The sequence below is a fragment of the Sapajus apella genome, unplaced genomic scaffold, assembly GCF_009761245.1.
Source record: "Sapajus apella isolate SASKATOON/1434 unplaced genomic scaffold, GSC_monkey_1.0 scaffold15, whole genome shotgun sequence".
In the NCBI taxonomy this organism is placed as follows: Eukaryota; Metazoa; Chordata; class Mammalia; order Primates; family Cebidae; genus Sapajus; species Sapajus apella.
In genome coordinates, this window is record NW_022436955.1 from 19,753,236 (window position 1) to 19,779,631 (window position 26,396).

The 26,396-nt window shown below is 35.9% G+C and overlaps 1 protein-coding gene across 2 annotated transcripts in view; it reads left to right on the forward strand.

The window, feature by feature from the left end:
* The window catches only part of CNTNAP4 (contactin associated protein family member 4), a 286,975-nt gene that overhangs the window by 194,391 nt on the left and 66,188 nt on the right, over positions 1 to 26,396 (forward strand). For both annotated transcript variants that reach the window (XM_032284501.1, XM_032284502.1), the window contains 5 exons: positions 3,779 to 3,885; positions 7,566 to 7,685; positions 16,780 to 16,977; positions 21,994 to 22,150; positions 25,416 to 25,543. In XM_032284501.1, coding sequence (XP_032140392.1) covers positions 3,779 to 3,885; positions 7,566 to 7,685; positions 16,780 to 16,977; positions 21,994 to 22,150; positions 25,416 to 25,543 — 710 coding nt within the window. The remainder of the gene's footprint in view (positions 1 to 3,778; positions 3,886 to 7,565; positions 7,686 to 16,779; positions 16,978 to 21,993; positions 22,151 to 25,415; positions 25,544 to 26,396) is intronic.

A 26,396-nucleotide genomic window follows, 5' to 3' on the forward strand; every position in this document is an offset into this window, starting at 1 on the left:
AACATGTTGTCATCGGTTACTAGTAGAAACGTTACTGTAATATAATGACTTTAAATAAAATCCACAATTTAATCTTTCACATTTGAATTAAAAATATGAAAAATCTAGTCTAACAAGAATCAAGAAAAATTGACTCAGTTGGTCTTTTTGAAGCAGATCAAATAGAAATAGCATGTGTATCACAATCATTTGAGAGTCTTTCTTTTGGATTTTAGGCAAAGCCACTTAGGTTGAATTCCTTTTGAAATGTAGTTTGAGGTTTGCTAAAGAATAGCCTTTGGTTTTCTGTTCCTGCATTAGTTTGCTATAAATAGTGGTCTGTAGCTCCGTTTGTGTTCCTGCAAAGGACGTGATCTCACTCTTTCATGGCTGCATAGTATTCCATGGTGTATATGTACCACATTTTCTTTATCTGGTTTATCATTAATGAGCATTTAGATTGATTCTGTGTCTTTGACATTGAGAATACAAATGCAATGAATACAGCATGTTCTTACTTACAAGTGGAGCTAAATGTTGAGAATATATAGACATAAATAGGGGAACAACACACACACTGGGATCTGTTGGAGGTTGGAGGGTGGGAGGAAGGAGAGGATCAGGAAAAATAACTAATGGGTGCTAGGCTCAGTACCTGGGTGATGAAATCATCTGTACAACACACCCTCATGACACAAATTTACCCCATCAAAGACCTGCACCTAAGTTACCCCTGAACTTAAAATAAGAGTTAAAAAAAAGACATAAAATACCCAGTAGATTTTTAAAAAAAGGCTTTTCTGAATAATCTCCTTTTAGGTTTGATTACTGAGAATTGTTACTGTTTTAATATTTTAAAATCTTGGTTTTATACATTGTCATTGATTTGAAATGCTTAAAACTAAATAAATCATGATACATTTTTGAATGAATTCCTGTGAATCTGTATAAATGCTAAATATATATAAACTTAATGAATATAAAAAGATGCCCGTTATTAATTTTTGGTTTCTTAAAAAGCAGATTGTAAAGTAGTGTTTCTTTATTTTTTTCTTTATTTTTATATTTATGAATATATATATATATATCTACATGTTTGTAGTGGTCATTCATACACAGTGAAATTACCAATGGCATTTCTTTTTTATTTTCTCCTGGATTGTTTAATTTCTGTACAGTGGACATTTCATTTTCTTATAATTAGGAAAAATACATAATGTTTTTAGTTAAAATTGGAAAAAATTCTATAAGCAAATCATGAAGTTTCCGTCCTTCATTTTAATAAAGGAGATGGCAGAAACCCTATTATGAATATATTCTTGGCACGCTTTGTAGTTTATTTTTTAATTGGGGATGAATGAGGGCGTTTAAAGCCTTGGTCTCTTGGTATGTTTCATTCTGAATTCTAAAAGGTATCAGTAATTTGATCAGGGTTATTTGAGTCCATACCACAAGTTCCCAAACTGTTTGTCCTTGGTACACTGCCTATTTGTACGTGATGTGCTACCTGTCTCAGTAACTTTTTTTTTTTTTTTTTTTGAGATGGAGTCTCACTCTCTTGCCCAGGCTGGAGTGTAGTGGCATGGTCTCAGCTCACTGCAACCTCTGCCTCCCGGCTTCAAGCCTTTCTCCTGCCTCAGCTGTCTGAGTAGCTGGGATTACAGGCATGCGCCACCATATCCAGCTAATTTTTTTGTATTTTTGGTAGAGTCAGGGTTTCACCATGTTGGCCAGGCTGAGCTCAAACTCCTGACCTCACAATCTGCCCACCTCGGCCTCCCTAAGTGCTGGGATTACAGGTGTGAGCCACCGCGACCAGCCAACTTTACCATGCCTCTGAGTGGAAAGATAGATCTAACACTTTGATTTAAAAAGTGGCTTAGCTATGAATAGCTTAATAAGTATTTATTTCCTTACAGCTGGCTAACAGTGTCAGTGAGATGAAGCCATCTGTGTTTTCTTATTGGTGCTTAATGGAGTTAGGATCCTACCTCCCCAGAGGCTGGGAGACAGGGGCTCTATCTTTCTTAATGATTACATTTCAAAGGGGTGGTTCCCAGGTCCTTGAAGGACATTGCTGGGTTGTAAAACTGGCAAGAGACTGGGAGAAGATTTACATCTCAAAGGGACAAAGAAAGAATTGATCACTTTAAGTTTTCTTAAGTAAATACTTTAAGATAAGGGACTCCAGGGCCTACAGTCAGCAAGAAACCTATTTGAACTTTGGTTAAGCTGAGGGAAATGTTAGTGCCATTTTAGTCCTTATAATGAGGGGGAAAAAATCCATAATATTTTTCAGTTAAAATTGGAAGAATTATATAAGCAAAACAGGAAGTTCTCATCCTTAGTTTTAATAAAGGAAGTGGCAGAAACTATCACAAATATATTCTTGGCAGGTTTTGTAATTTATTTATTTGTTAACCTCTAATGAATGAGGGCATTTAAATCTTGATCACAATGTATCTTTCATTCTAAATCGTAAAGGCATCAAAAATCTGATCAGGACTATTTGAGTCAATAACAAAAGTTTCTAAGCTTCTTTTTTTTAATCTATGGCTCCCTATGTGTCTCAATTTTCACTGTGCCCCTAAGCCAAAAGACCTTCCTGACTCAACTAGAAATATATCCCTAACCTTAAAAAGTGGTTTAGGTCCAAAAACTTGACAAACATGCCCTGACAACTCAGGAACCCTTTTGAAAAAAAGTAACAACTTAAGAACCCTTTGAAAAAAGTAATACAAATTATTGGAAAAAAATAATTTTATTTTGAGTTAAACACAGTGACTTAGTGTTTAGGCATGTGTACCTATTGAACAATGCTCAGTTTTTCAAAAACTTGAAATCAAATCGGACTCCAGAGCTGGGCATGGTGGTGAAAGCCTGTAATCCCAGCTACTCCAGACGCTGAGGCAGGAGAATCCAGGAGGAAGAACCCCTGCTTGAACCCACGAGGCAGAGGTTGCAGTGAGCCAAGATTGTGCCACTGCACAGAATGAGACTGTGTCTCAAAAACAAAAACAAAAACAAAGAAAAGAAAGATCAGGCCCCAGTCGCCTCATTTTTTTGTTCAATGTTGATTTCACGTGGCGCTTGCTTTTTAAAAAAATCAGTTACTAAAACCCTGCTCCTCACAGATAGGATGTGATTATAGGGAATATATGATGATCTAATGTTGAAACTAAACTACCTCAAGCTAGTTAGTAAGTCACATAGTATTCGATAGATGTTGAGTATGACATATATTTCTCTTGAAAACTTAAATTATCCTGGGAGTCTCTATGAGTTCTGATTTGCACCTTAGAGTGGCACCCCGACACACCGCTTGAAATCTGAGTCTATGTTGTATCTTCTCCTACACTCCTAGAAGTATACCTCAAGTGAAGAAAGATATTTCTCTATGTTCCTTTTTTCTTTTCTGCTTTTATTTTTATTCCTTCTCCTTTCAATGTTCGAAAAATGTAGCAATTCAATGTGATAAAAATGTTATTTCATGGATGCTGTTGATATTCCTGGCAACTTATTGAATTGTGTTATGTCTCTTAGGGCAAATGAAGGGCTCTGATACAGTGAGACATGTTGAAAACCAAGTAATCGTGACTACCTGAGAATTGGCTGAAATCCGATGAATTTATTGATCTAAGCTTTAGTTCTGTGATTAAAGCGATTAACAACAGACTGAAGCATCATTAGTCATTGCGTTAGAGTTGACTCGTGTCTTTCTCATGACCATGTGTAAATGATCAATACTTTAAGATGTCTGAAAATGGAAACTGGTGATTGTATCTGCACCTTCTTTTAGGTGTTTGCCCAACTATTGTGAACATGGTGGGGAGTGTTCCCAGTCTTGGAGCACCTTTCATTGTAACTGTACCAGCACTGGCTACAGAGGAGCTACTTGCCGTAACTGTAAGTGGAACACATCTGCTTTTTCTTGCCGCTGTGATGGTTTCTTTGTCCCATTCCCCTTCTCATTACTGTGTGTATATATGTCCGTGCTGTGCAAATTAGCATCTAGTTGTTAATCCACATCTCGTTTCATAAAGTAGTCAAGATTCCATGTAGAAACATATATATGAAATAGGTAAGAAAAGAGTAGAATACCTGACAAAGGGAAAATACATATAGAAGATGAAAGGTAGCTAAGGATTGAAAATAAATTACATGCAGAACGTGAATTTAGTTATCTTGTTCTGTTACTTGAATTGGGCCAGCATTTTGACACTAAACTTTCTACAAGGCACAGTACAAGTGGAAACATGATCAGTAACCACATTCTTACTATTCATTCATTTAAGCAAAGAGATTCTCAGAAACAGCCCTGGCTGGACTTGGGGCAGGGTGATTTTGTGGTATGAAGATTTAGATATCCAATGGAGACTAGATGTCATAGTCTATTTGGGTAGTTGTAACAATGCCATAGCCGAGGTGACTTATAAACTGCGGAAATATATTTCTCATGGTTCTGGAGGCTGAGAAGATCGAGATCAAGATGGCAGCAGATTAGTTGAGGGTGTGCTTCTTGATTCATAGACTTCCATCTTCTCACTGTGTCCTCACATGGTGGAAGTGGTGAGGGATGTCTCTGGGATCTCTTTTTTTTCCTTTTTTTGCTTTTTTTTTTGAGATGGGGTTTCATTCTTGTTGTCCAGGCTGGAGTGCAATGGTGTGATCTCAGCTCACTGAAACCTCTGCCTCCTGGCTTCAAGCAATTCTCCTGCCTCACCCTCCAGAGTAGCTGTGCGCCATCATGCCCAGCTAATTTTGTATTTTTAGTAGAGATGGGGTTTCTCCATGTTGGTCAGGCTGGTCTCAAACTCCCGACCTCAGGTGATCCACCCACATCGGCCTCCCAAAATGCTGGGATTACGCATGTGAGCCACCATGCCCGGCCTGGGATCTCTTTAACAAGGGCACTAATACTGTTCATAAGGGCTTCACTTTAATGGCCTAATCACTTCACTAAGGGCCCACCTCCAAATACCACATTAGGAATTTTCAGGAGAGAGGACATATGAATTTTGAGGGGACATAAACCTTCAGCCTATTGCACTCGATAATCCTTACATTTTCTTGCCCCACCTAGTTAATGAGGGTGATAAGGAAAAGGATGGTAGATAATGATTAAATTATGGTGGTAGATCAGTAGTTAATTTTATTCAATACTTTCTAAATGTCAGGTACTTACCTAGTATTTTATATGTCCTAACTCTTTTAATTCTGATGGTCACCCTAGTAGGTGAATACAATTATATGCAACTTACTTATAAAGTAATAGATATTAATCCACTTGTTCAAGCGACTTAAAATAGTTGAGGCAGAGTGAGGTTGTGAACATGTGGCATCATCTTCTAGAGCCTGGGATAACAACCAGTGTCCTTTTCTTTTCTGCATTATAAATCATGCATTTTTTTTTCTGGTGAAATTCTTGCATGTGTTGAAAGGCTCATGTTAGTTCATTGTCCAGTTGTTCCAGTGCATATTATGGGAAGACCAAAATGCCCATCCCCCATTTTTCCTTACTGTTACTGACATTTCTGAGCAACTGAACTCCTAGTGTTATCTCCTATAGCCTTGACTTAAGGCATGGGTATTAGGCACAAAGCCATCAGTCTCATCACCTTTGGCCTGTTACATTGTACTCTGCTTTGTGCGCCTGCCAGAGTTGAGATTGGAATCCTGGGCTCTCAGCTCTGGGGGCCTGCACAGAGGACCCTCGGAAGCCCTGATTTGGTGCTGGGAAGGACATCAAGATAATCTCTCAGTTATACCACTATTGCTGGAGTCATTCCTGGGCCTGAGTTGTGTATATTGAGGTACCTGATAGGATTTTTATGAAGAATATTTGCTGGTGAGAAAGCCACACCTCACCTGTACCCAGAAGCTACCACCTCACCTGTACCCACATGCTAAGTTATCTGACCCAGGACACCCAGCAAGTGGAGGGACAGTATTTTTTTTTTTATATCCTCCGTTATCCCCATGTAGTAACTAACTCAAAACAGAAAGCTTTTCAGTGTTGTCACTATTCATTTTAATTGTTATAATGACTGAATCTAAATATAAACCTAACAACTCTGAAGACAAAAATTAGATAATAAATAAAGTTACTTTCATCTGTGACCCACAATTTGATCCAATAATTGAGTTTAATTTTTTAGGTTCTTGAGAAGACAGCTCTAATAGAGCTGAAGAGTTTTTTTCCGCAGCTACTCTGAGAAATGGAGCCAGATCAACAGTCTTGGTTATAGTGGAGGGAAGGAAATGGGGTTTGTTACAAAGCCTTATTAGGAAATAATCATTAAACAGTCATGATATAAAAATCAAGCCATACACATAAAGCAGAAGCCCTTCCAAGTATTCTCATCCAATCCTTTTCCACAACTACAAAGTTGTGATATTCTGCCAAACTCTTTCAAGGACTTTATGAACATATGCATGTGTACATAGAAATGTATAAACTGGTCATTTTTACATGCCCACTTCAGTGCACAAAATGCAAATGTGACTGGAAAACGATCCATGCTTATTTCTCTATCAGTGTGATATAGGAACAAAATAAAACCATCACACTGTAGAGAAGTGTGGAAGTAAATTTATATGACTACTTGAAATCTTGGTAACATTGAACAAATTAGCCATATTGTTTTGTGTTGTCTAACCACTCATTAACATAATTTTCAAAACTCAAATAGATTCCAGGATGAATATTCAGGGGATTGTTTATTTCTCATTTCACTGAATAAAACGCTTAACGGAAGTTCTCATTGTATTTGGCCAAGTGCTCAGTGAGAGATGTGCATTATACACAAGTGTTAATATGAAACCTTGTACATGGCAAATATAGTGTTATATAATTAAAAACATCCAAACATCCGATTATGGATCTAAATACATTGAAACCACTTGAGGGCATAGTTCATACAAGTATTTCTTCTGCTTTGAATTTTAATTATCTTGATTCTCGTTATAGAGCATTAGTGAGACTTTCTTTAGTAAATTACTCTAAAAATTATTGATGAGGAGCTTTGTGAATGATTTGTTTTATGAAAAAATATTTTATCTACAGTTAATTTTCTGTGAGAATGGAGTATAGCTACAACATGATTTAAAATGTTTCTATTGTATAATTATTGGCTAACAGCAGGTTATTTAATGAGGTTACACTGTTGTACTTTAGACATTAGGTTATTAAAAGGTGCTACTAGAATTAGAAATTCCAAAATGTGTGCCACAAGATAAGTTATTTATGACATTGTATGTATAAGACTCTAATATTTAATACCTACCTTTTCTTTCCTTATTCTTCATAATGTCAAAGAAGCTAAATTTTGGTTTTGACCAAGTGATTTTATTTTCCTTTAGCAATTAAAAAAAGTCATAAAATCATCCTCATTTTTTCCATCAAATCCCTTACATCCATATTAATTTTTTCAAAGAATGAGTTTTGTTTTAAAGTAAGTTTTGCCTTTTCTCCTAGTCAGTGATGTACATATTAAATTTCAAGACTTGCAGTATTTCATGTCCAAATTAAAAGTTAAGAGATTCATTTCATGCTATTCCATTAATGTTGGTTCTTTTTTTTAAAGCTATCTATGAGCAGTCATGTGAAGCCTATAAGCACAGAGGAAATGCTTCAGGGTTTTACTATATAGATTCAGATGGAAGTGGTCCTCTGGAACCATTTCTTCTATATTGCAATATGACCGGTGAGTTAATCAGCTTTTATTTTATAGTTAAATTTGCATGCATGTTTTAAATATACAAAATTAAAATGAAATAAGCAGAATGTTGACCTAATTTGCAACTTGATTAAAATGTGTGTTGTTCCTTAGAACTGAAAATAAGTCTTTAAAAAATAATTAAATGGTAATGATTTTAAATGTCTCTTTTAGTGCATGTAGTATCTGTCTAAAACATCTAATAAGAAATGTTTCCAATTATGTCCCCAAACAAGAAGGATAGACCATTTCTGGGAGAAGATTAATACATGTAAATGCTTTGAACAATATTTACTTTTTAAATGTATGTAAACATAAAATTTACATCTTCTTGAATTCTTTACTTACATATGTTTACATAAAAATTAATAATTATGGAAAATGTGTTTGATGAAATTCAACATTAATCCATAATTTAAAACACTCCACAAATGACCAATAGAAGGAAGTTTTCTCATTTTGATAAAAAGTGCCCACCAGAATACCTTACAGAATTGGAAAGCTTTTCCTGTCACCAGCATTAATACCATTCTCTTCACCATTGTATTGGAGGTCCTAGACAGTGCAATAAAGTAAGAGAAAGAAGTGAAAAACATAAGTATTGGGGGGGAAAAAAGACTAAGAGTCTCATTATTTGTAGTTAATCAGATTACATATTAAAATAGTCTAAACAGTTTACAGATAAACTATTACTTATTAGGATTGTCATTGTCAAATATAAAATTAATTTTATTTTTGTACATCAGCAGTAAAAATTAGAAAATACGCTTTTAGGATATCATATTTTCAATAGCATAAAAAATTCTCAAACATATGGTAGTAAATCTAATGAGAGATGTACAAAGTTTCTACATAGATAAGTATAAAACACCCTTTAGATGACCTAATATCCTAAATAAATGGAGGAATATAAAATGTTTACTGATTAGAAGACTCAATATTGTATAATATCAGTTCTTCCAAACTAGATATTGATTCAGTACAAACCTAAATTAAAATTCAAGCAGGGTATTTGCTTGCAGATTGGTGTGATTATTTTGGTGAAAATCAACAAGCATATTCTAAAATTCATGAGTAAATGCAAAGAGACAAGAAGAACCAAGTCAATCAGTCTTGAAGAACAAATTTAAAGGGTTCGACTCTGCTAGATATAGACATTATGCTGATATGCTATGTAAAGCTGTATGTAGCTGCCTCAAACATAAACAAATAGACCAATAAAAACAAAATAGAGAATGTATAAACACTCTCACTCATATATGGATAATTGATTTATTGCCAAAGTGGCATTGATACATAATGAAAGAAAGATGGTCTTTTCAACTTGTAGTGCTGATTGAAATTGTACTTAAATGTCAATAAAAGGAGTACTAATCTCTTACTCATTAAGCACACACACACAAAATCTAGATGAACTGTGCTGTCCAGCATGGTAGCCACAAGCCACACGTACCTATTTAAATTCTAATTTAATTAAAATTAATTACAAAACAAAATGACTGCATTTTAAAATTTTTAACTTAAATTTAATAACTAAAATAGGATTAAATTACAGCCAGGTGCAGTGGCTCACACCTGTAATTCCAGAACTTTGGGAAGCCAACGTGGGGGCATGATTTGAGCCCAGGAGTTTGAGACCAGTCTGGACAACATAGTGAGACCCTGTCTGTAATTTTCTTTTTTTAAGTTTACTTTCTCAGTCTCCCTGGCTGTATTTTCACTGCTTAATAGCCTCCCGTGGCTAGTATGGAGGATATCATCATAGATGTGGAACCTTATCGTTTGCTGAAAGTTACATTGAACAGTGCTGTGTTAGGAAGTCAACATTTTATGGGGCAAAACCAAAGGAAAAGGGTAGTATTATTCTACATTGAGGCAGGAGGTGTTACAAAGGAAGATTTGGTACTTAAAACTGGCGAACATACCGTTCAGTGGATATGTGTTCAGAAAACAGCACGAAAGCTAGGGTAGCGGGAGTATGGTGAGTAAGTGGGGAGTATGGTGAGTAAGTGGGGAGTATGGTGAGTAAGTGGGGAGTATGGTGAGTAAGTGGGGAGTAGTAAGACAGGAGAGTCAAGTGGGGTGGGAGGGGAAGAATATGGCTGCATAACTGTCATGTAAGATTTTTGTTTTTTTTACTCTGAAATGAGATAAGACATTGAGGAGCTTAAGATGGGATGCAATCTGACTTCCTTTAATTGGATTGCAGCTGTTCCTGGGTTAGGGAATGCTTCTTCGGGAGCAGGGGAAGGAAGGGAGTGAGGGGACTATGCATATTGTACTTTTAAGAGTTGGGAGACCATTTCAAGTAATGCAAAAATCCAGGACTGATTGCACCAGATAAAAGCACTGTAGATGTGGCAAAAGGTGTTAGATTTTTCTCTTTGCATACTTGTGAGGTGTGAGAAAACAAAAAGCCAAAAATAATGACACAATTTTTGCCCTGGGCAAGAGTGTCTGTTTGAACTGCCATTATGTAAGGTGTGATCAGAAAAGGTTTAAGGTGAAAGATTGTAAGCTCTGTTTTAGACATTTTTTGAGTTTGAGATGTCTGTTTTTCTACATTCAAACAAGATTCTGGGTAACAAGAGTGAAACTCTGTCTCAAAAAAAAAAGAAAAAAGAAAAGAAAACAGTGTTTCCTTGTTCACCTGTAACAGGATATGTGAATGTCAGGCAGGCCAAATTTTTGCGGCCCTGTATGTGTTCACAACCAACTGTGAAAGCGTTAGGGTTACAAATAAATTTTAACAAGTAGGCAAATTCACAAATAATGAGAATCTGTGTGTAATGAATATCGACTATATATCTATATCTTATGTTTATTATGGGTAATAATTTAGTAATTTATAGACCATGTGTATTATTATCTAAATGACAATGAAATTATCAATTTTATTGTATTGAATTATTTTATTTCAGTTAAATCAACATTTACATTTTATATTACATAGTAAATTAATGTACCTTATTATAGAAGATATGTCTTTGATAAATTATTTAAGGAAAAAATTGTAGTTAAGTCTCAACAATTCTAAAAGACCTGAAGTGTGTGTATATGTGTGTGTGAAGAGAGAGAGAACAGATTTCATGTTTTTGGAGCTAAGATTTTGAAATGAGGTCAAATGGGTCATAGATCCCAAAGATAGAAGAAATGGAAAAAAAAAAAAAAAAGACTGGAGTTACTGTTAGTATGCAGAGATTAAAGGTGCTTCAACAAGATTATTTAAAAGTATTGACGAAAAAGAGGATATTCAGGAAATTTAAAGCCACGTGAATAGTAAGATGTTCAGAAACACAGATACCCAGAGACAGCTAAATGTCTCCAGTAGCTCTGGAATATTTGAACATATTCAAAGAAAAGTGACAACCTCAGAGTATGGCAACCCAGTGAGAAATACAGGTTACTACTTGAAACTTTCCTTATTGATCTGGTTTTGCATATGAGGAAGCCCAGACTGGGGGAGGTTAAGTGTAGCGGGGTGAAAATATTGGTAGGAATAGATAAAGCACTGAAACCTTTGTCTGTTTTCTCACAGCCTGAAAGTTTTTCCTCTAGAAAGGGCTACTGTCTGTCAGTGTTTCATTGCTTGCAGCCAATACCGTATCTTCTAATTATGCAGATCAGGTATAATAACTGGTGAAAACCAGACAAAATGCTGAATCACTAACTTGCAAATATGTGTCTTACTAAAAAATCCAATTATTAGTCTAGAGTGTCCAATGATTCCACATGTATTAAAATACCTCTAAACATTACAAGCTAAAAGATACAAACAAAAAATCTGTATTTTGAATGGATAATTTCCTGAACGATGTTAAAAGCTGAAATTTCTTTTTAAAGAGTTTTCCAAACGTAATTTAAAAATAATTAGTTAGAATAAGGTGAATCCCAGTGGCTGTCTCTATTGAAATATATAGGACGGTTTTCTTCTACACTCAATTCATTGCTTTTTCTGTAATGAAATTGTTTTATGTTAAGAAGTTTCTCCATATCAAACATTGCACTGTAAGGATGATAGTTTGAGAGGGGAGAAATTGATGAGTGCCAGAACAGGGACTTTCAAGGTTTTCTAAAAGTGAAAACTCTATGGGTTAAACTCATCCCTTCTCGTGGCCCCATTGCAGAGACTCCTGGGTTGAGTTCCCCTGACTCAGTAAGTTTAGAACACAAGGCCTGGGCCTCTGCATTACTAACAAGTACCCCATGTGATTCCAAGATAGAAACTCCTGAGACCGTTTCAGGAGAAAGCTGGTGAGCATAAGACTTCTAATAGCATAATTATTTTTACTTTAGAAATTTCAATAATAAAGGCCTTCTTAACAGCTATGATGGTTAATAACTAACTGTCCATCATCCATCAAATTCAGTCTTATTTACATCAAGTTTTGCTCCAGAAGGCCGTCTCTGCTTTCCTTAACACAGCACTGCCTACCTGCTCTTACGATCTTTATCACATCTATCACCTTCAGCTATTAAGCAAGAAGGAACACAAGCTTTGCAACTGTATTGCTTAAACAGCATGTTTTCTCTTTGCACTGTTATCACACTAAAAAATAGCAGGCAGCCTAAGGTAAATCAAATTCTTAATTACTCAGTTGCTTTATTTACAAATACTGAAATCTCTTCAGGGGGAGATGTGAGTAGACGCAAACTACCATTCCATGTTTTTAAACTTCATAGATTTTTCTGCCTATTTCAGCCATCCCTGACTCATTTCCCTGTCTCCTTACCCTGCAACTCTTTTTGCATTTAGTAAAAGATAATTTGTAATAAAGTAAAATCATGATGCTTATGCAGATATGAAAATAAAAGCTAAAAAATTTTAAAGATTTTTAAAATGCGTTATTAATAAAGAAACTGATTAAGATATTACGATCAGTTCCAAGGAGAATCCAAAGAATGGACACATCTACACATTAGGAACGCTGAAACACGTGTGCATATGGAAGCAACACTAGATTCATCCATGGTGGAGGAGGGAAGGCACTAGAACCTCAACCCTGTAGAATTTGCTTGTCTACAGACAATAATTATTTGTTGTAAGGAGACAGTGCCTTTATTTCTAGGCAAAGACAAAAAACAAATATCTGGCAACCTACATTAAAGGATGATTAAATGTGTCTTGTAGGTTAGAGATAGTGAATTGCTTTGAAGAGATTTAAAGGCTTTTCTCCTCCAGATACATTTGCTTATTTTCTAAGAGTAATAAAAACCTTTGTATCTTCTCTCCTCTAAAGAAAATTTGTGACATTCTAGAGTCAAAGTCTCTCTGTCACTTTATAGAGGGGAAGAAGAGAGAATGTGCCAGACACCCTCTGTAAGTCCAAGCTTCATGATTTTGTGATTCCTCTCTTATGGTGCAACTCAAACATGCACTGCTGTGTCTAGCACTCACTCACTGCATCTGAACATGGGAAACTGAGGTATGAGGGATTGATACTTAGGAGATTCTCTATGAGCAAATGGTCCCTGATTCAGAGGTCCTCTGTATCCGTTAGTACAGATTAGATAGGTAGGTAGGTAGACTGATAAACAGATAGATAAAATCTGTGTGTGGGCAAGATAACTCCTTAACTCGCAGGTAGGGTAACATCTCAGGGCCCTTCACAGTTTCAGACTTAACATTATTTTGCAATTTTATTAACTATCTACAATTTGTAGAATTATTTTGTTTTTGTTTTTTTTTTGAGATGGAGTCCCTCTCTCTTGCCCAGGCTGGAGTGCAGTGGTGTGATTTCAGATCACTGCAACCTCTGCCTCCTGGGTTCAAGGGATTCTTCTGCCCTAGCCTCCCGAGTAGCTGGGACTGCAGGCATGCACCATCATGCCCAGTTAATTTATGCGTGTGTGTGTGTGTGTGTGTGTGTGTGTGTGTGTGTGTGTGTGTGTGTTTAAGCAGAGATGGGCTTTCGTCGTATTGGCCAGGCTGGTTTTGAACTCCTGACCTCATGATCCGCCCACCTTGGCCTCCAAAAATGCTGGAATTACAGGCATGAGCCACCATGCCCGGCTAATTTATAGAATTATATAATACCTCAGAGGCAACAAAAATATCAGAGCCACCACAGACTCTGAATCACATAACCCAGGAGGTTGTGCCCTAATCTAGACAATGCATTGTTTTTTATTCATTCGTTTGTTCCCTCATTTCTTTAACAAATGTCTTCTGCATTTTGTATCAAGCCTTGTGCTATGTGCTGCAGATAGGATTGGTAGCATATCCGAAACTACTGTTGTTCTTACAGAGCTTGCAGACTGGTGGGAAAGACCAATAAAATCAATGACAAAGTATTGAATTACAAATTGTGATGAAGTCTATGTCTTCTACCACTCATTTCTAAATAGGTATTTGTAGAAACTTAAGATCAACCAATCATGTCTGAAAGAACAGTAAAGAAACTCTAACTTGAGGCTTCTGATTTCCAGACAAGCTTTGGAACCCACCTTTTAAGGCATCTATCTCTGTTGCTCAAAATCTATTGTGACAATTTGCTTGTCTGTTCTGCCCTGGAAATCTAGATGGCCTGAAAAGTGTGGCATCTGTTTAACATCATACCTTGTAGTGCTTTTTATTAGAGAATAAAATCACTTGCAGGAACTATCATAATATTGAAATATTTTAGAATTTTAAAAGGAAACGTTTGTATGAGCTACACTTTGATGGCTGCCATGCACTATGGCCTTGAATCTCTTGCAACACCTTTAAAAACCTTTAGAATCAGGTGTTAATTGTGACCCAGTGGATGCAAAACTGCAGGGAAGTCTCTCTCAGTGTGATCCACAAGGGAGAGAGACAAAGGCTTCAAGCAGGTGTATTGTCCACCTCTCTTGGTAGCTACTCAGCCAGAGTTTAGCTTCTTCTTGCATACCATTGATTTACCACAAGAAAAGGTGAATAGTTTTTTTGAACAATAGAAACAGAGTCCAGCAGAGGCGAGGCTGTCAGATTTGTCTAGTTCATAATAACCTTAAACTTTTAATAGCCAAGGTTGAGTTGGCTCAAATTATAGAATTTCAGACCTTGTTCTGCCAATTTAATTTCCAAATTTGGAAAGGAGGCTCAGTTTTTTTTTTTACCTGACTTTCCTAAGGGCACAAGATCCGTTCCAGATCTGCACCTCAGGTCTCTTGATGACTTCGACATTGTACTGCTGGCCACCCGTAATTTCATCGGGTTGTGGATTAAGTTCTCTTTGAGAGTGTTCTACTGATGAAGGGTGAACTGAGATGCAAGGGGGAAATACAAAAGTTACAGCTGTTGTTTTGTTTTGCTGGCCCAAACATAGAAAGTCAACACCAAGACGAAAGTATGCCAAATTGCAGGGTCTTTATTGCTGGCGGCCACGGAGGACTCGAGTCTTTCCAACCTGTGGCCCCGAAAGGAGGGTGTCAAGACTTTTTATACCCGTAAAACCACCTCGGGGGTGAGGGTGAGCGGCAGGGGTGGGGTGAGGGGCTTCAGATGTTCTGAGGGCTAGTGGATTCTGTAAATCACCTCCTGGGTGGAGATGAGGGTGAGAGGCTCCGGACACTCCGAGGGCCAGGGTACTTTTGACATTCTGATTGTTACTTAAGTGTTTCACAAAAGTCAAGATTAGCATTTGTTTACACATTGTCTGGGTAGGGTGGAAATTACAGTCCTTAATTACTTATTACAAGTCACAGGGGCCAAGATGGCATGGGTTTGGACTGCTTATCTGTCACATTTGGGTTACCGAGAGCAGTTAGAAAGCCGAGGTATGGTTGAGGTATGCAGTTTTATGGGGCTTTTACCATGTTACATTTTCACAGAAAAATAATAATCCACACATGGAAGGCAGTAAGGCTGTGAAGTTAGTGCTGCCTCATTTAGCCTGCCTCTCTAGTGCAAACTCCGATGACTGGGAAAGGGTTGGGAATGAAATTCTCACAGTATACCTCCTTATTTTGATTGTTGATCCATGTGAATGTCTTAGTTAAAAAGACGGGTGGAAAGTTTTTCCTACTGTTACTATTTTTCTCCAATCTGGGATATTCCTCTGTAATATAGAAGAGTTGTGGGACTTAACAGCACATATATAGTGGAGTTTTGACAACTTTCGACCTGTTTTTTTGCCTACTAAATCAGAGGCTTTTTGATTCATCTGTTCTTTGCCTGCATATATCACAGAAAATAGAGTATAAAGTCTATTTCTGATAAAGTTGAAGAACAGATATCATATGCCTATCATCTGTTACTAACATTGTGGGATTTTTATTCCATCTAAGAAATTTTGGTAATCAGTATGATGGAAATGTTTATGGACATTCAGGTACCAATACTGATAACTTGGGTAGATACTCCAAGATATTTTACTTCTGTGTTAGTTGAGATGCTGTGTCAGATGTGTTCAGTTCAAAAAAATAACTTCCTATTGTACTGCCTAACTGTGCAGATCACATGATATCAAAATGACTATTTCAAATTCAATTTTAAAAAGATACACACTGATAATTAAATGTTGACTAAAGACAGGTATGTGGAGAGCTATAAAGTTTTGACTTTATTTTTGCTGATACCACGAATAGTTGTTAAGAGTAGAAAAGTCACTGCTTATTTTATGTAATAGAAAGTATTTCATGAATTCTAATATGCACACTTTTTTCATAGTGTGACATCACTGGATTTTGGGTATGTCAATGATGAATAGTATTTTGTAGTTATAACAGGCAGCATTTTTTCCCGTCTTGCAGTGAAATAAAATAATGATGCATCTTTAAAAAGATGGAATATCAGATTCAGTGAAATAAAATACATCACAAAAAGTAATCAGATTTCCAAATATTTTTCATCATAAATATTGTGTGGCTAAATTACATGAGAAAGCTCAATAAAATCACTGTAAATGCATGGCAATAATATATATTTCAGGAAAAATAATCACTTTCCATAATTTAAAAATTCTGAGAATCCGTTTGTGTTGATTCTACCTCTCAGAGAGGTTTGATGACTAGAAAAATTTGACTCAGATAAAAGGTGATTTTGATTTTCTTTATTTATTTTAACTTTTGCAGACTAGTGATGGTCTCCTCTCTTTCTCCCCCCATTTCTGCATACAAGAAACTGCATGGACCATCATACAGCACAACGGCTCCGACTTAACAAGAGTCAGAAACACTAATCCAGAGAACCCATATGCTGGGTTTTTCGAGTACGTGGCCAGCATGGAGCAACTCCAGGCCACTATTAACCGTGCGGAACACTGTGAACAGGAGCTTACTTACTACTGCAAGAAGTCGCGGCTCCTCAATAAGCAAGGTAAGTAAACCATGGTGTCTGTCTTGCTGCACACACATCACATCATGCACGCACTCAACTAGCTCCTGAGGATTTTAATTCTGCAAAGTGGTGGCATATAGCTACCGAGAGTATAGGATCTTGCATACTTAGTAAACATGTCACAGTCTGGAAGTCACAAAGATGCTTTTGCCTGAAGAAAAGAACAAGGTCAATTTACACTAAGCTGTATTCAAAGCCTTGATTGCTTTTAAACTCTCTTCCTGGTCTTAATTGGATAACTATACAGCAAATGCCTCCTTCTGATACTCAGTGAATGCACAGTGTTTATCCCTGATAAAGGGCAAGTGACATAAGGTTTGTTTTATCATGGAAAACAGCTAATAAAAATACGGCTTAGTTTTTTGGAAGTGAGTATTCTATGTGCCTCTTTTTCATGGATTGTTGACAGCCTGTGGGTATAATTGAAAATTAGAAAAGACTGCCAGAAACACAGTTGATTCACTAGTTCAAGGAGGAATCAGAAAAACACCTTAACTCTTTATTTGATTCTACTATGAATAACCAGTCTGCTCCTGAGTTCTGGTTTTGGTTTTATGTTTTCTTTCTTTAGAGCATCTCACTATGTCAGAGCTTCTGTTCCTACCACGTCTGCCTTAGAGTAGGCTTAATGAGCTAATTCTTGAAGTTACTGCAAGAGCTTTCCACCTTGTCTCTCAGCTTGCCATCTCTTCCTATCTTCTAACCATCCAGTGCAAAATCCAAAATATTACTCTCTGTGAAGTAACTTAACCTTTATAAGTGCTGCTCCCATTTTTAAGAAACACAGTTCTATTTAAGAATCTCTGCTGCCTTTCTGCTTTTTGTCTGTCCTTCACAGCCTCTTCTGCTGGATCCTGGAATTGCAGATTCTGTGTCCACCCTGCTTATGCAACCTTGATGCCACCCTCCAACACATATTTCCTAACAGTGGCATTGAAGGATGTTTTTCTTTACATGTTAGAGAAGATTGTAAGACATCTGTACAATAAAGCCACTTCTTTCATGTTCGCTCCTGCTTGTCCTAATACGGGTTGGAGTTCTAGATAGAATGACAAGAATTTAAGGAGAAATTTGTTTCATATAGGAATAGTGTATGTCATAGAGATCATGCAAAAATGCTGAACTGTTGTTCTGACATTTGAAGCCTGCCTTTCTGATTAAGTCTTTCTTTACTCTCCACCCACTAAAAATCAGATCATTTTCTCCCCTATGACTGGATTCTCCCTTGCCCTTCCTCTCCTTTTGCTTCTTTTCCTTTTCCTTTTTCAGAATGTTCTCATTTGGCCTCTACCCCTCTAATCCCATCTTGCTGGTACCCACCCAAAACTTATCTCCTCCTGAAACCTCAATTCTGTTTGCAATGGAGGACCAGAGAGTTGTAGTATGAACAGCATAGGATTTACAGCTGGAGATGTGGGTGTGTTTGTCGTTGGTTAGGTGCATCTAGAACTTAGATAGATGAAACTTTGATTCATGAAATGGAAGAATGGTTAATGAATCTCAGTCTTTACTTTTCTCTGAAATGGGGCCAATGATACCAGCCTCATAGGGGTGCAGTGATGATTAGGTGGCATAGCTCATACAAAGTGCATCAAGTGATTCCCTCATTTCCGGCTCTCCAGAGCGTTGTGGCCATAGTGAACATACACAGTTTAGTATGTAATGTGTTATTCATTGTTGCTGAATATTCATCTTAGAATAAAAAAGCCGATAAGCAAATCTGGAAGAGTATTCTAAGAAGAATAAGAATGATAATTATGGAAGGGTAAACGAATGCTCTGGAACAAAAGGAATTCAGTCATTATGTGGAAAAGGAAGTCATGCAGTATTTGTCTTTCAGTGTTTGGCTTATTACACTTAGTATAATGCCTTTCATGTTCATCCTTTTTGTCACAAATGGTAGGACTTCCTTCTATTTAAGGGATATCTATTTAATGATATCCCATTGTGTGTGTGTGTGCATGTATATATATCACACTTTCTTTATCCAGTCATCAATAGACACTTAGGTTTTTTCATCTCTTGCTGTTGTGAATAAAGCTGCAGTGAACATGGGAGTGAAAACATCTCAAGATAGCGAAGGATGTTATCCTCAGTGAAATAAGCCAGATACAGAAAGAGAAATACTTCGTGATCCCACTTATATATGGAATCTAAAAGAGTTGAACTTGTAGAAACAGAGTAAAAGAGTGGTTTCTGGGGGAGGGGGTTGGTGTGGAGATGTTGGTCAAAGGGTACAAATTTGCAGTTGTAAGATGAATGCATTCCGGAGATGTAGTATGCAGAATGATGACTATAGTTAACAGCAGTGTATTATTTTACACTTGAAATTTGCTAAGAGACTAGATCTTAGTATTCTTACCATAAAAATATAAAGTGGCTATGTGAAGTGGTGAATATGTTAATTAGTGTGATTGTGGTAATCATTTTACTGTATACATGAAAACATTGCTTTGCACACCTTAAATGTATACAATTTGTATTTGTCAATTTTACTGCAAAGCTGAAAAATAAAACATAAGAAAATATAAAAAGAAGGATGGTTACCAAAGTTGACAAAGAAGTCAAGCTGTAACAGAAAAAGAAAGCAGAATCCCTGAGGGACTGGTGAGCAAACACCACACAGAGTAAAGGGAGTTGATATGGTTTGGCTGTGTCTTCACCAAAATCCACCTTGGATTGTAATAATCCTTACATGTCAAGAGCAGGCCCAGGTGGAGATAATTGAATCATGGAGTGGTTTCTTCCATATTGTTCTTATGGTGGTGAATAAGTCTTATGAGATCTTATGGTTTTATAAATGGGAGTTCCCCTGCCCAAGCTCTCTTGCTTGCCACCATGTAAGATGTGACTTTGCTCTTTCTTGCCTTCCACTGTGATTGTGAAGCTTCCCAGGCATGTGGAACTATGAGTCCATCAAACCTCTTTTCTTTATAAATTACCCAGTTGGGTATGTCTTTATTAGCTGCATGAAGATAGACTAATACAGGGGTTGACACAGAATGTGAAGGAATCCTCATCTTTAAAGCCAGTTGTGCCTGTGCACTTTTTAAAAAAAATGCTTGCGTGGTGTTTCAGACTCAAGAACCAGTTTTACAAAGTCAACTCCAGAAAGGTGTGGAACAGGGGATACTAATCTTGGCTAAATACACATATTTTTTCTCAGGTTGGTGACCTCATGATTCATGTAGGATAGATTTGAGGTGGAGAAACATAAAAGAGAGGGAACAATTGGATTCTGAAGTCACAGTAAGAAATATAATGGGGAAGAACAGGAAGTTGTTTTCAGACAAGCTATATTTAGAGTTTCAGATCTTGGTGATTTAGTGTCAAGTGATAATGATGCCATATGTGAATGAATAAAGTGAAATGTGTATGAAAATATGTTTTCGGCTGCTGAGGATCTGTGACTCAGCACATAGGAGGGATAATCAATGGGAATGCTTAAGTCATTTAGGATTTTAATTATGGGAAGTGGAATGTTCTACCATATTCATGGGTATCTTTTACCTTTAATTTTTATTTCTCAGGATTTTAAAAATTCATTTCTATACTTATGTAAATTCCTTAGTACATTTTTAAAAAAATTCTTGGATTGAACCAAAGCCTGAAACCTTAAAAAACATTCAGTGATTTTTATTTTGTAGGGAAGACAAGAAACTTAAATGTGGAAATATGGTTCAGTATTTAAGAATAACAATTTATTTTTCTTTCTATTCTATGGAAACATAAGGTTTTCAGCAGTATATTAAAATATATTTATTAAGTGTTTCAAGTAATTTTACCTTCTGGTGAAGGGCTAATCACGTAATTAAAAAAAGATGAAGATTCTTCATATTAATGTATTTATGCATAACACAGCTTCTGATAACTCTTTGCTTTTTTTTTTCTGATGTGGCCAGACTGGCTTGCATAATAATCCTGGGAGAGAGGTTGTCAGCATTAGCAAAGGGGTTATCTAATAGTAAGTTAAAATGAGCATTGGCATTTGTAAGCAAGGGAGAAATTAGTAAAAAAATCCCAGATGCTCAGTAGGGCTAATGGTGACAACTTAAAGGTTTGAAAGTCGACAGAAAAATGATCAAGCACTTTTGAGAAGCTGACTGATTCGATGTTGCTTACATTCTTCTCATTCCCTGGTTCTCGGATGACTGCAATTTATCCTCCATACTTGTTTTTTTCCATGATAGATTGGCTAAATGCTTCACTTCCTTTTCTGAAAATCCTTGCCTAGATGTTCTGTTTGTTCCTTGCTCTAGTTCCTTGGCATTATGTTTAGTCTTAACTCTGAAAAGGAGCTGGTAGCTGAACATTTATCGTAGAAAGAGATGCATTTGGCTGAGGGAAACTTCTTATGAGTGTAGTATTCACTTCCATCATGAAGATTTTTCAGTGTTATTGCTGTAGTCTTTAAATAAATAGCAAAGCCATTAAATGGAAGATAAAATATATTCTTCCAAATAATTCTTAAATCATGACAAGGGAGTGCCAAATCATGCCTAATGTTTGTTAAACAACTAGGATAATTTTAGACAGTAAATTTATTAAGACAAATCAGTGACTTTACATAACATTCCATAATGCTTTAATGGGCTTTTCATGATTTCAAATCAATTTTGCTTTGGTATGTTAATTACGATGATTTATATTTTGATGCTAATTTGTTTCAAAATTACTTTTAAAGAAATTGTGTATGTGAGCTGCTCTCAATCCATTTTTTACTATCATGCCTAAGTTAAAGAGAAACTGCTGGGCTTTTTTCTACCCAAGAACAAATGTCATTTAAGCCCAAATAATAACTTTTTCATTAAAAAAAAAAAGTTGTCTTAAGGAAATGCCATCAATTATACTGTTTTGCATATCCTTAAATCAAATCGTTCTTTCTCTCTTTCTCCTTTTATTCTTTTTGATGATTTTGGGAGAAAGAGAATTATACTGGGAGAAAAGGTGATGGGACATAAAGCAACTGCCACATTTGTCATGTTTGTCTTTCAGATGGAACCCCTCTGAGTTGGTGGATAGGAAGAACCAATGAAACACAAACCTACTGGGGAGGTTCTTCACCTGATCTCCAAAAATGTACTTGTGGATTAGAGGGAAACTGCATTGATTCTCAGTATTACTGCAATTGTGATGCTGACTGGAATGAATGGTGATTTCCGTATGATTTCTTTATGCAAGAAAGAGCTTATTTAAAAACATTAATCACTCAGTGTATAGCTAGCCAGATACTGAACAAGTTAGTGCAATGAAGGGATTAGATAAAGGTATGTTTTGGTGAAACTTGGTATACTCAATATAATCCTAAGTATTAAGTCAATGCCATTTTGAGTTATTTTCTGTAATGGACCATAAGTTATATACATTTAAATTTGATAATCAAATAGAGACACCTGTTACATGGGGAATTAATTATTATTCAATTTAAAAATATATATGAGTAGGTATTCTGTTATCTTGAAAGTATATTTACAGCCAAAGCACATTTCTTCAATAATCTACCTATAAAACCTTTAAAATTTACTACGGCTATAATGCATTTCTTTTATATTTTTAGAAAGACAAATCATACCACAAAGAACTCATGTTCTGTGGATTATATTTTGAAAAATGAAATCAGTAACATTTTAGGAATTTTAAAATCAACTTGAAAATATTCCTCTAAGTAGAAAAGAAGCTTATAGATGTGTTCTTTATCTGAAAACTTTAAAAAAGACATTGATAGTATTTGAGACCAGAGTTGGCATGTATACTGGTCTTATTTGTTATTTGTAAAGCGAAAATATTTTAAATGTTTATATCTACATTTCAGCATAACATATGTATATGTTACATTGCTAAGCAACTGAACCTGTACAGAAGACTTATTTTTAACAAATATTCATAGTCAATCTGGATGTTGATATGAGTGATGTTGTTACAGAATGCACATTGATTACAATGATAAATCTGCTGTTAATTGAGGTTGTAATTTGACTTAGATAATATTTATTTAGTTAGGAAACCTCAAGATTATGTTATATATATGTAATTCTTTTGGAATAGCCCTTTTAGTGTTACATGTTTGGTATGAAGAATAGTGTCTCTGTTACTCAAACTGTCATTTTTCAAAATTTCTACTCCCTTTGGAAGGCACCCTTTTCTTCTCAGTACCTTCACAAAAAATGCTCTACAGTAATAATGTATTTTAAAATATAAATAGAAGGCTAGTAGTAATGCTTAACACCAGTAAAAATTTACCTAATCATCAATTACTCTCCAATGCTTCCATAACATATTGCTAATTAAAAATGACTTTAAAAAATAAGATTGTAAAACTTTTCATATTAAATTCTGCTAATGGTGAAGTAACTTGCCAGAACTAACCCTTCTCAGATAATTGTTGTATATCCAGGAAAAAATATTATCAAAACAACCGCTTGAAATAAACAGAGAGCAACCAGATGTAGGCAGAAACTGCCCATGTGTTTACAGCAAAGACTATATCCCAGATCTGAGTGTTAGAATTTGAAACTAAGCAAAATTCACACAGCCTCTAACTAATGAATTGCCAGACCAAGCAATGGCAATTTATTGTGATAAGGTTGTGATTTAACTGCCTATAAAAACAAAAATGAAATCTTTAAAGAGTAACAAAATCCAGAATCTTTAGAATGTATCCATGATATACCACGTTATAACAATTACTGAATATTCAGAAAAGAGTACATTTTGATCTAAAGTCAAGAAATTAAGAGCAGTTATCATAAAGAAACCTTGGGGTACTGATATTTGAATTGTCAGGCAAAAACTTTACAGCAACTATTATAAAAATATTTGAAGACTTAAAGGCAAAAATAATCACAATGTGTAAACAAAGGATATTTTAAGCAGATAGGTGAGAACTATAAAAATGGAACAAAATGTAAATTTTAGAATAGAAAGAGTATCTGAAATAACAAATTGTAATAGAGATTCTTCAGGCTAAAGAGAAATAACATGGATGAAAACTGAGATCTTCAGGAAGAAACAAAAAGCACTGGAAATTGCAAATATGTTGGTAAATAGAAAAACCAGTGCTTAAATTATTTTCTTAATTAAAAATTAAATTTACTGTTTAATTTTATTATAAAGTTTATAACACATGCATTTAAAATATATTACAACAACCGAACAAAGAATAAGTATGTGTGTGGGGGATGGAGCAGTGTTAAATGAATTATCCCTTAGCAAGCTTTGGATATTTTGGTTGTTAAAAAGCATAATGTCTAAATAGGCTGTGATAAACTAAGAATTTATTTTGTAATCTGTAAAGCAAACATTAAAGTACAGTAAACAAACATAGCTAAAAAGTGAACAGAGAAAATAAAATGAAATACGAACAGTATAGAATACACCAAGAGGAGGCAGCAAAGGAAAACAGAAGTACAGGAAATCATGTGGGAGAAACAAAAGAAATAGCAAAATGATAGACCTCAAAAGCACTATCAATCATTACACTAAATGTTTTTGTTTTTTTTTTTTTTTTAGAAGGGGGTTCGCTCTTGTTTCCCAGGCTGGAGTGCAATGGCACGATCTCGGCTCACCGCAACCTTCGCCTCTTGGGTTCAAGCAATTCTCCTGCCTCAGCCTCCCAAGTAGCTGGGACTACGGGCGTGCGCCACCATGCCCAGCTAATTTTTGCATTTTTAGTAGAGATGGGGTTTCACCTTGTTGACCTGGATGGTCTCGATCTCTTGACCTCGTGATCCACACACCTCGGCCTCCCAAAGTGCTGGGATTATAGGCGTGAGCCACCACACCCAGCCTTACACTAAATGCTAATGTATTAACCAATTTAAGTCAAAAGGTAGAAAATTGTCTATTGAATTAAAAAATCTCCCACTGTGTTCTACTTTTAGTGGTATCCTATATTTTATATTCTCTATTACATACTTTCTACAAGAGACATTAAAATGGCATTGTTTTGACCAGACACAGTGGCTCGTGCCTATAATTCCAGCACTTTAGGAGCCTGAGGCAGGCAGATCACTTGAGGCCAGGAGTTCAAGACCAGCCAGGCCAACATGGCAAAACCCTGACTCTTCCAAAAAATACAAAAGTTAGCTGGGTGTGGTGGTGCACATCTGTAATCTCAGCTACTTGGGAGGCGGAGGCACAAGAATAGATTGAACCCAGGAGGAGGAGGTTGCAGTGAGTCAAAACTGTGCCATTGCACTCTAGCCTGGGAGACAGAGTAAGACCCTGTCTCAAAATAATAATAACAATAAATAACAAATTTGAAAAATTATATGTCATTCTGTTTTTATGTGCTCAGATGAGTGATGGGATCCTTACTCTTTTGCGGGTGCAGATTTAGTTCAGAACATCTTGGTTTTGCAATGCGATAAGGACTATTAAAATTTCTTAAGAATTTTGTGGTTGGTATTGTCTTTTAGGACCAATGACACTGGATTGCTTTCTTATAAAGAACATCTTCCAGTAACTAAGATTGTGATCACAGACACAGGCCGACCGCATTCAGAAGCAGCTTATAAACTGGGGCCTCTACTCTGCAGAGGAGACAGTAAGTGGTTACGATGTGTTGTAAGCATATTTAAGAAAAGTACCATGACTTAAAGTACCATCACTTAAGCATTGTATTTCTGTCACATAATAATTAATCAGACTTCTGTTGTGAACATTCATAAGTAAGGACTGAAATATTCTTTCAGTCAGTCAACAAGTAAGTATTCCTATGAAGTGCAAAGCTATGATGGCAAACCTTGTTAAGATTCTAAGAGAAAGAAACCACTGGGCATCTCTATTTGATTAGTTCATGAGTACATTCCAGCATTCCTAAATTTCTAATTGCTGTTATCCACATAGGAAAGCCTCAATGCTATACACAGTTATTAATAATTCATGTGAATTTCCTACTGTTAGGCCTGGGATGAAATTAGAACCTCAATGGAATCACATCAGTTTAACCAAATATATTTCAAATGTACATTTCATTTTTATTTCGGTTTGTGTTTGTGTGTGTCTGCGTTCATTTACTTTAAACCAATGGAACGTGCTGTATGCAATTCATTAACACTTTAAACCAGAATTTTAAAGTTCAAATATAGTTCCACTATATTTATGTTCTATATACGTTTATGTTCCACATATATATGTTTTCTTTCATCAGGGAATGAAATGAGCATATGTATTCATTTATAGATTGTTACCCTCTCTGAAAAGAGTTAGGTTACAGACTGGTGCATTATATGTATGCTTTTAGTATTTCCAGAACTTAAGATGGAAATAGATGAAATATTTGTTTACATTAACACCGTACTTTAAAATAAAATTTTATTCTAGGGGCACAACAGAAGAAGAGAGAATCTGACAATTCAGTGGATTTATGGAGATACAGAGCAGAAGTTGCTTAGTTA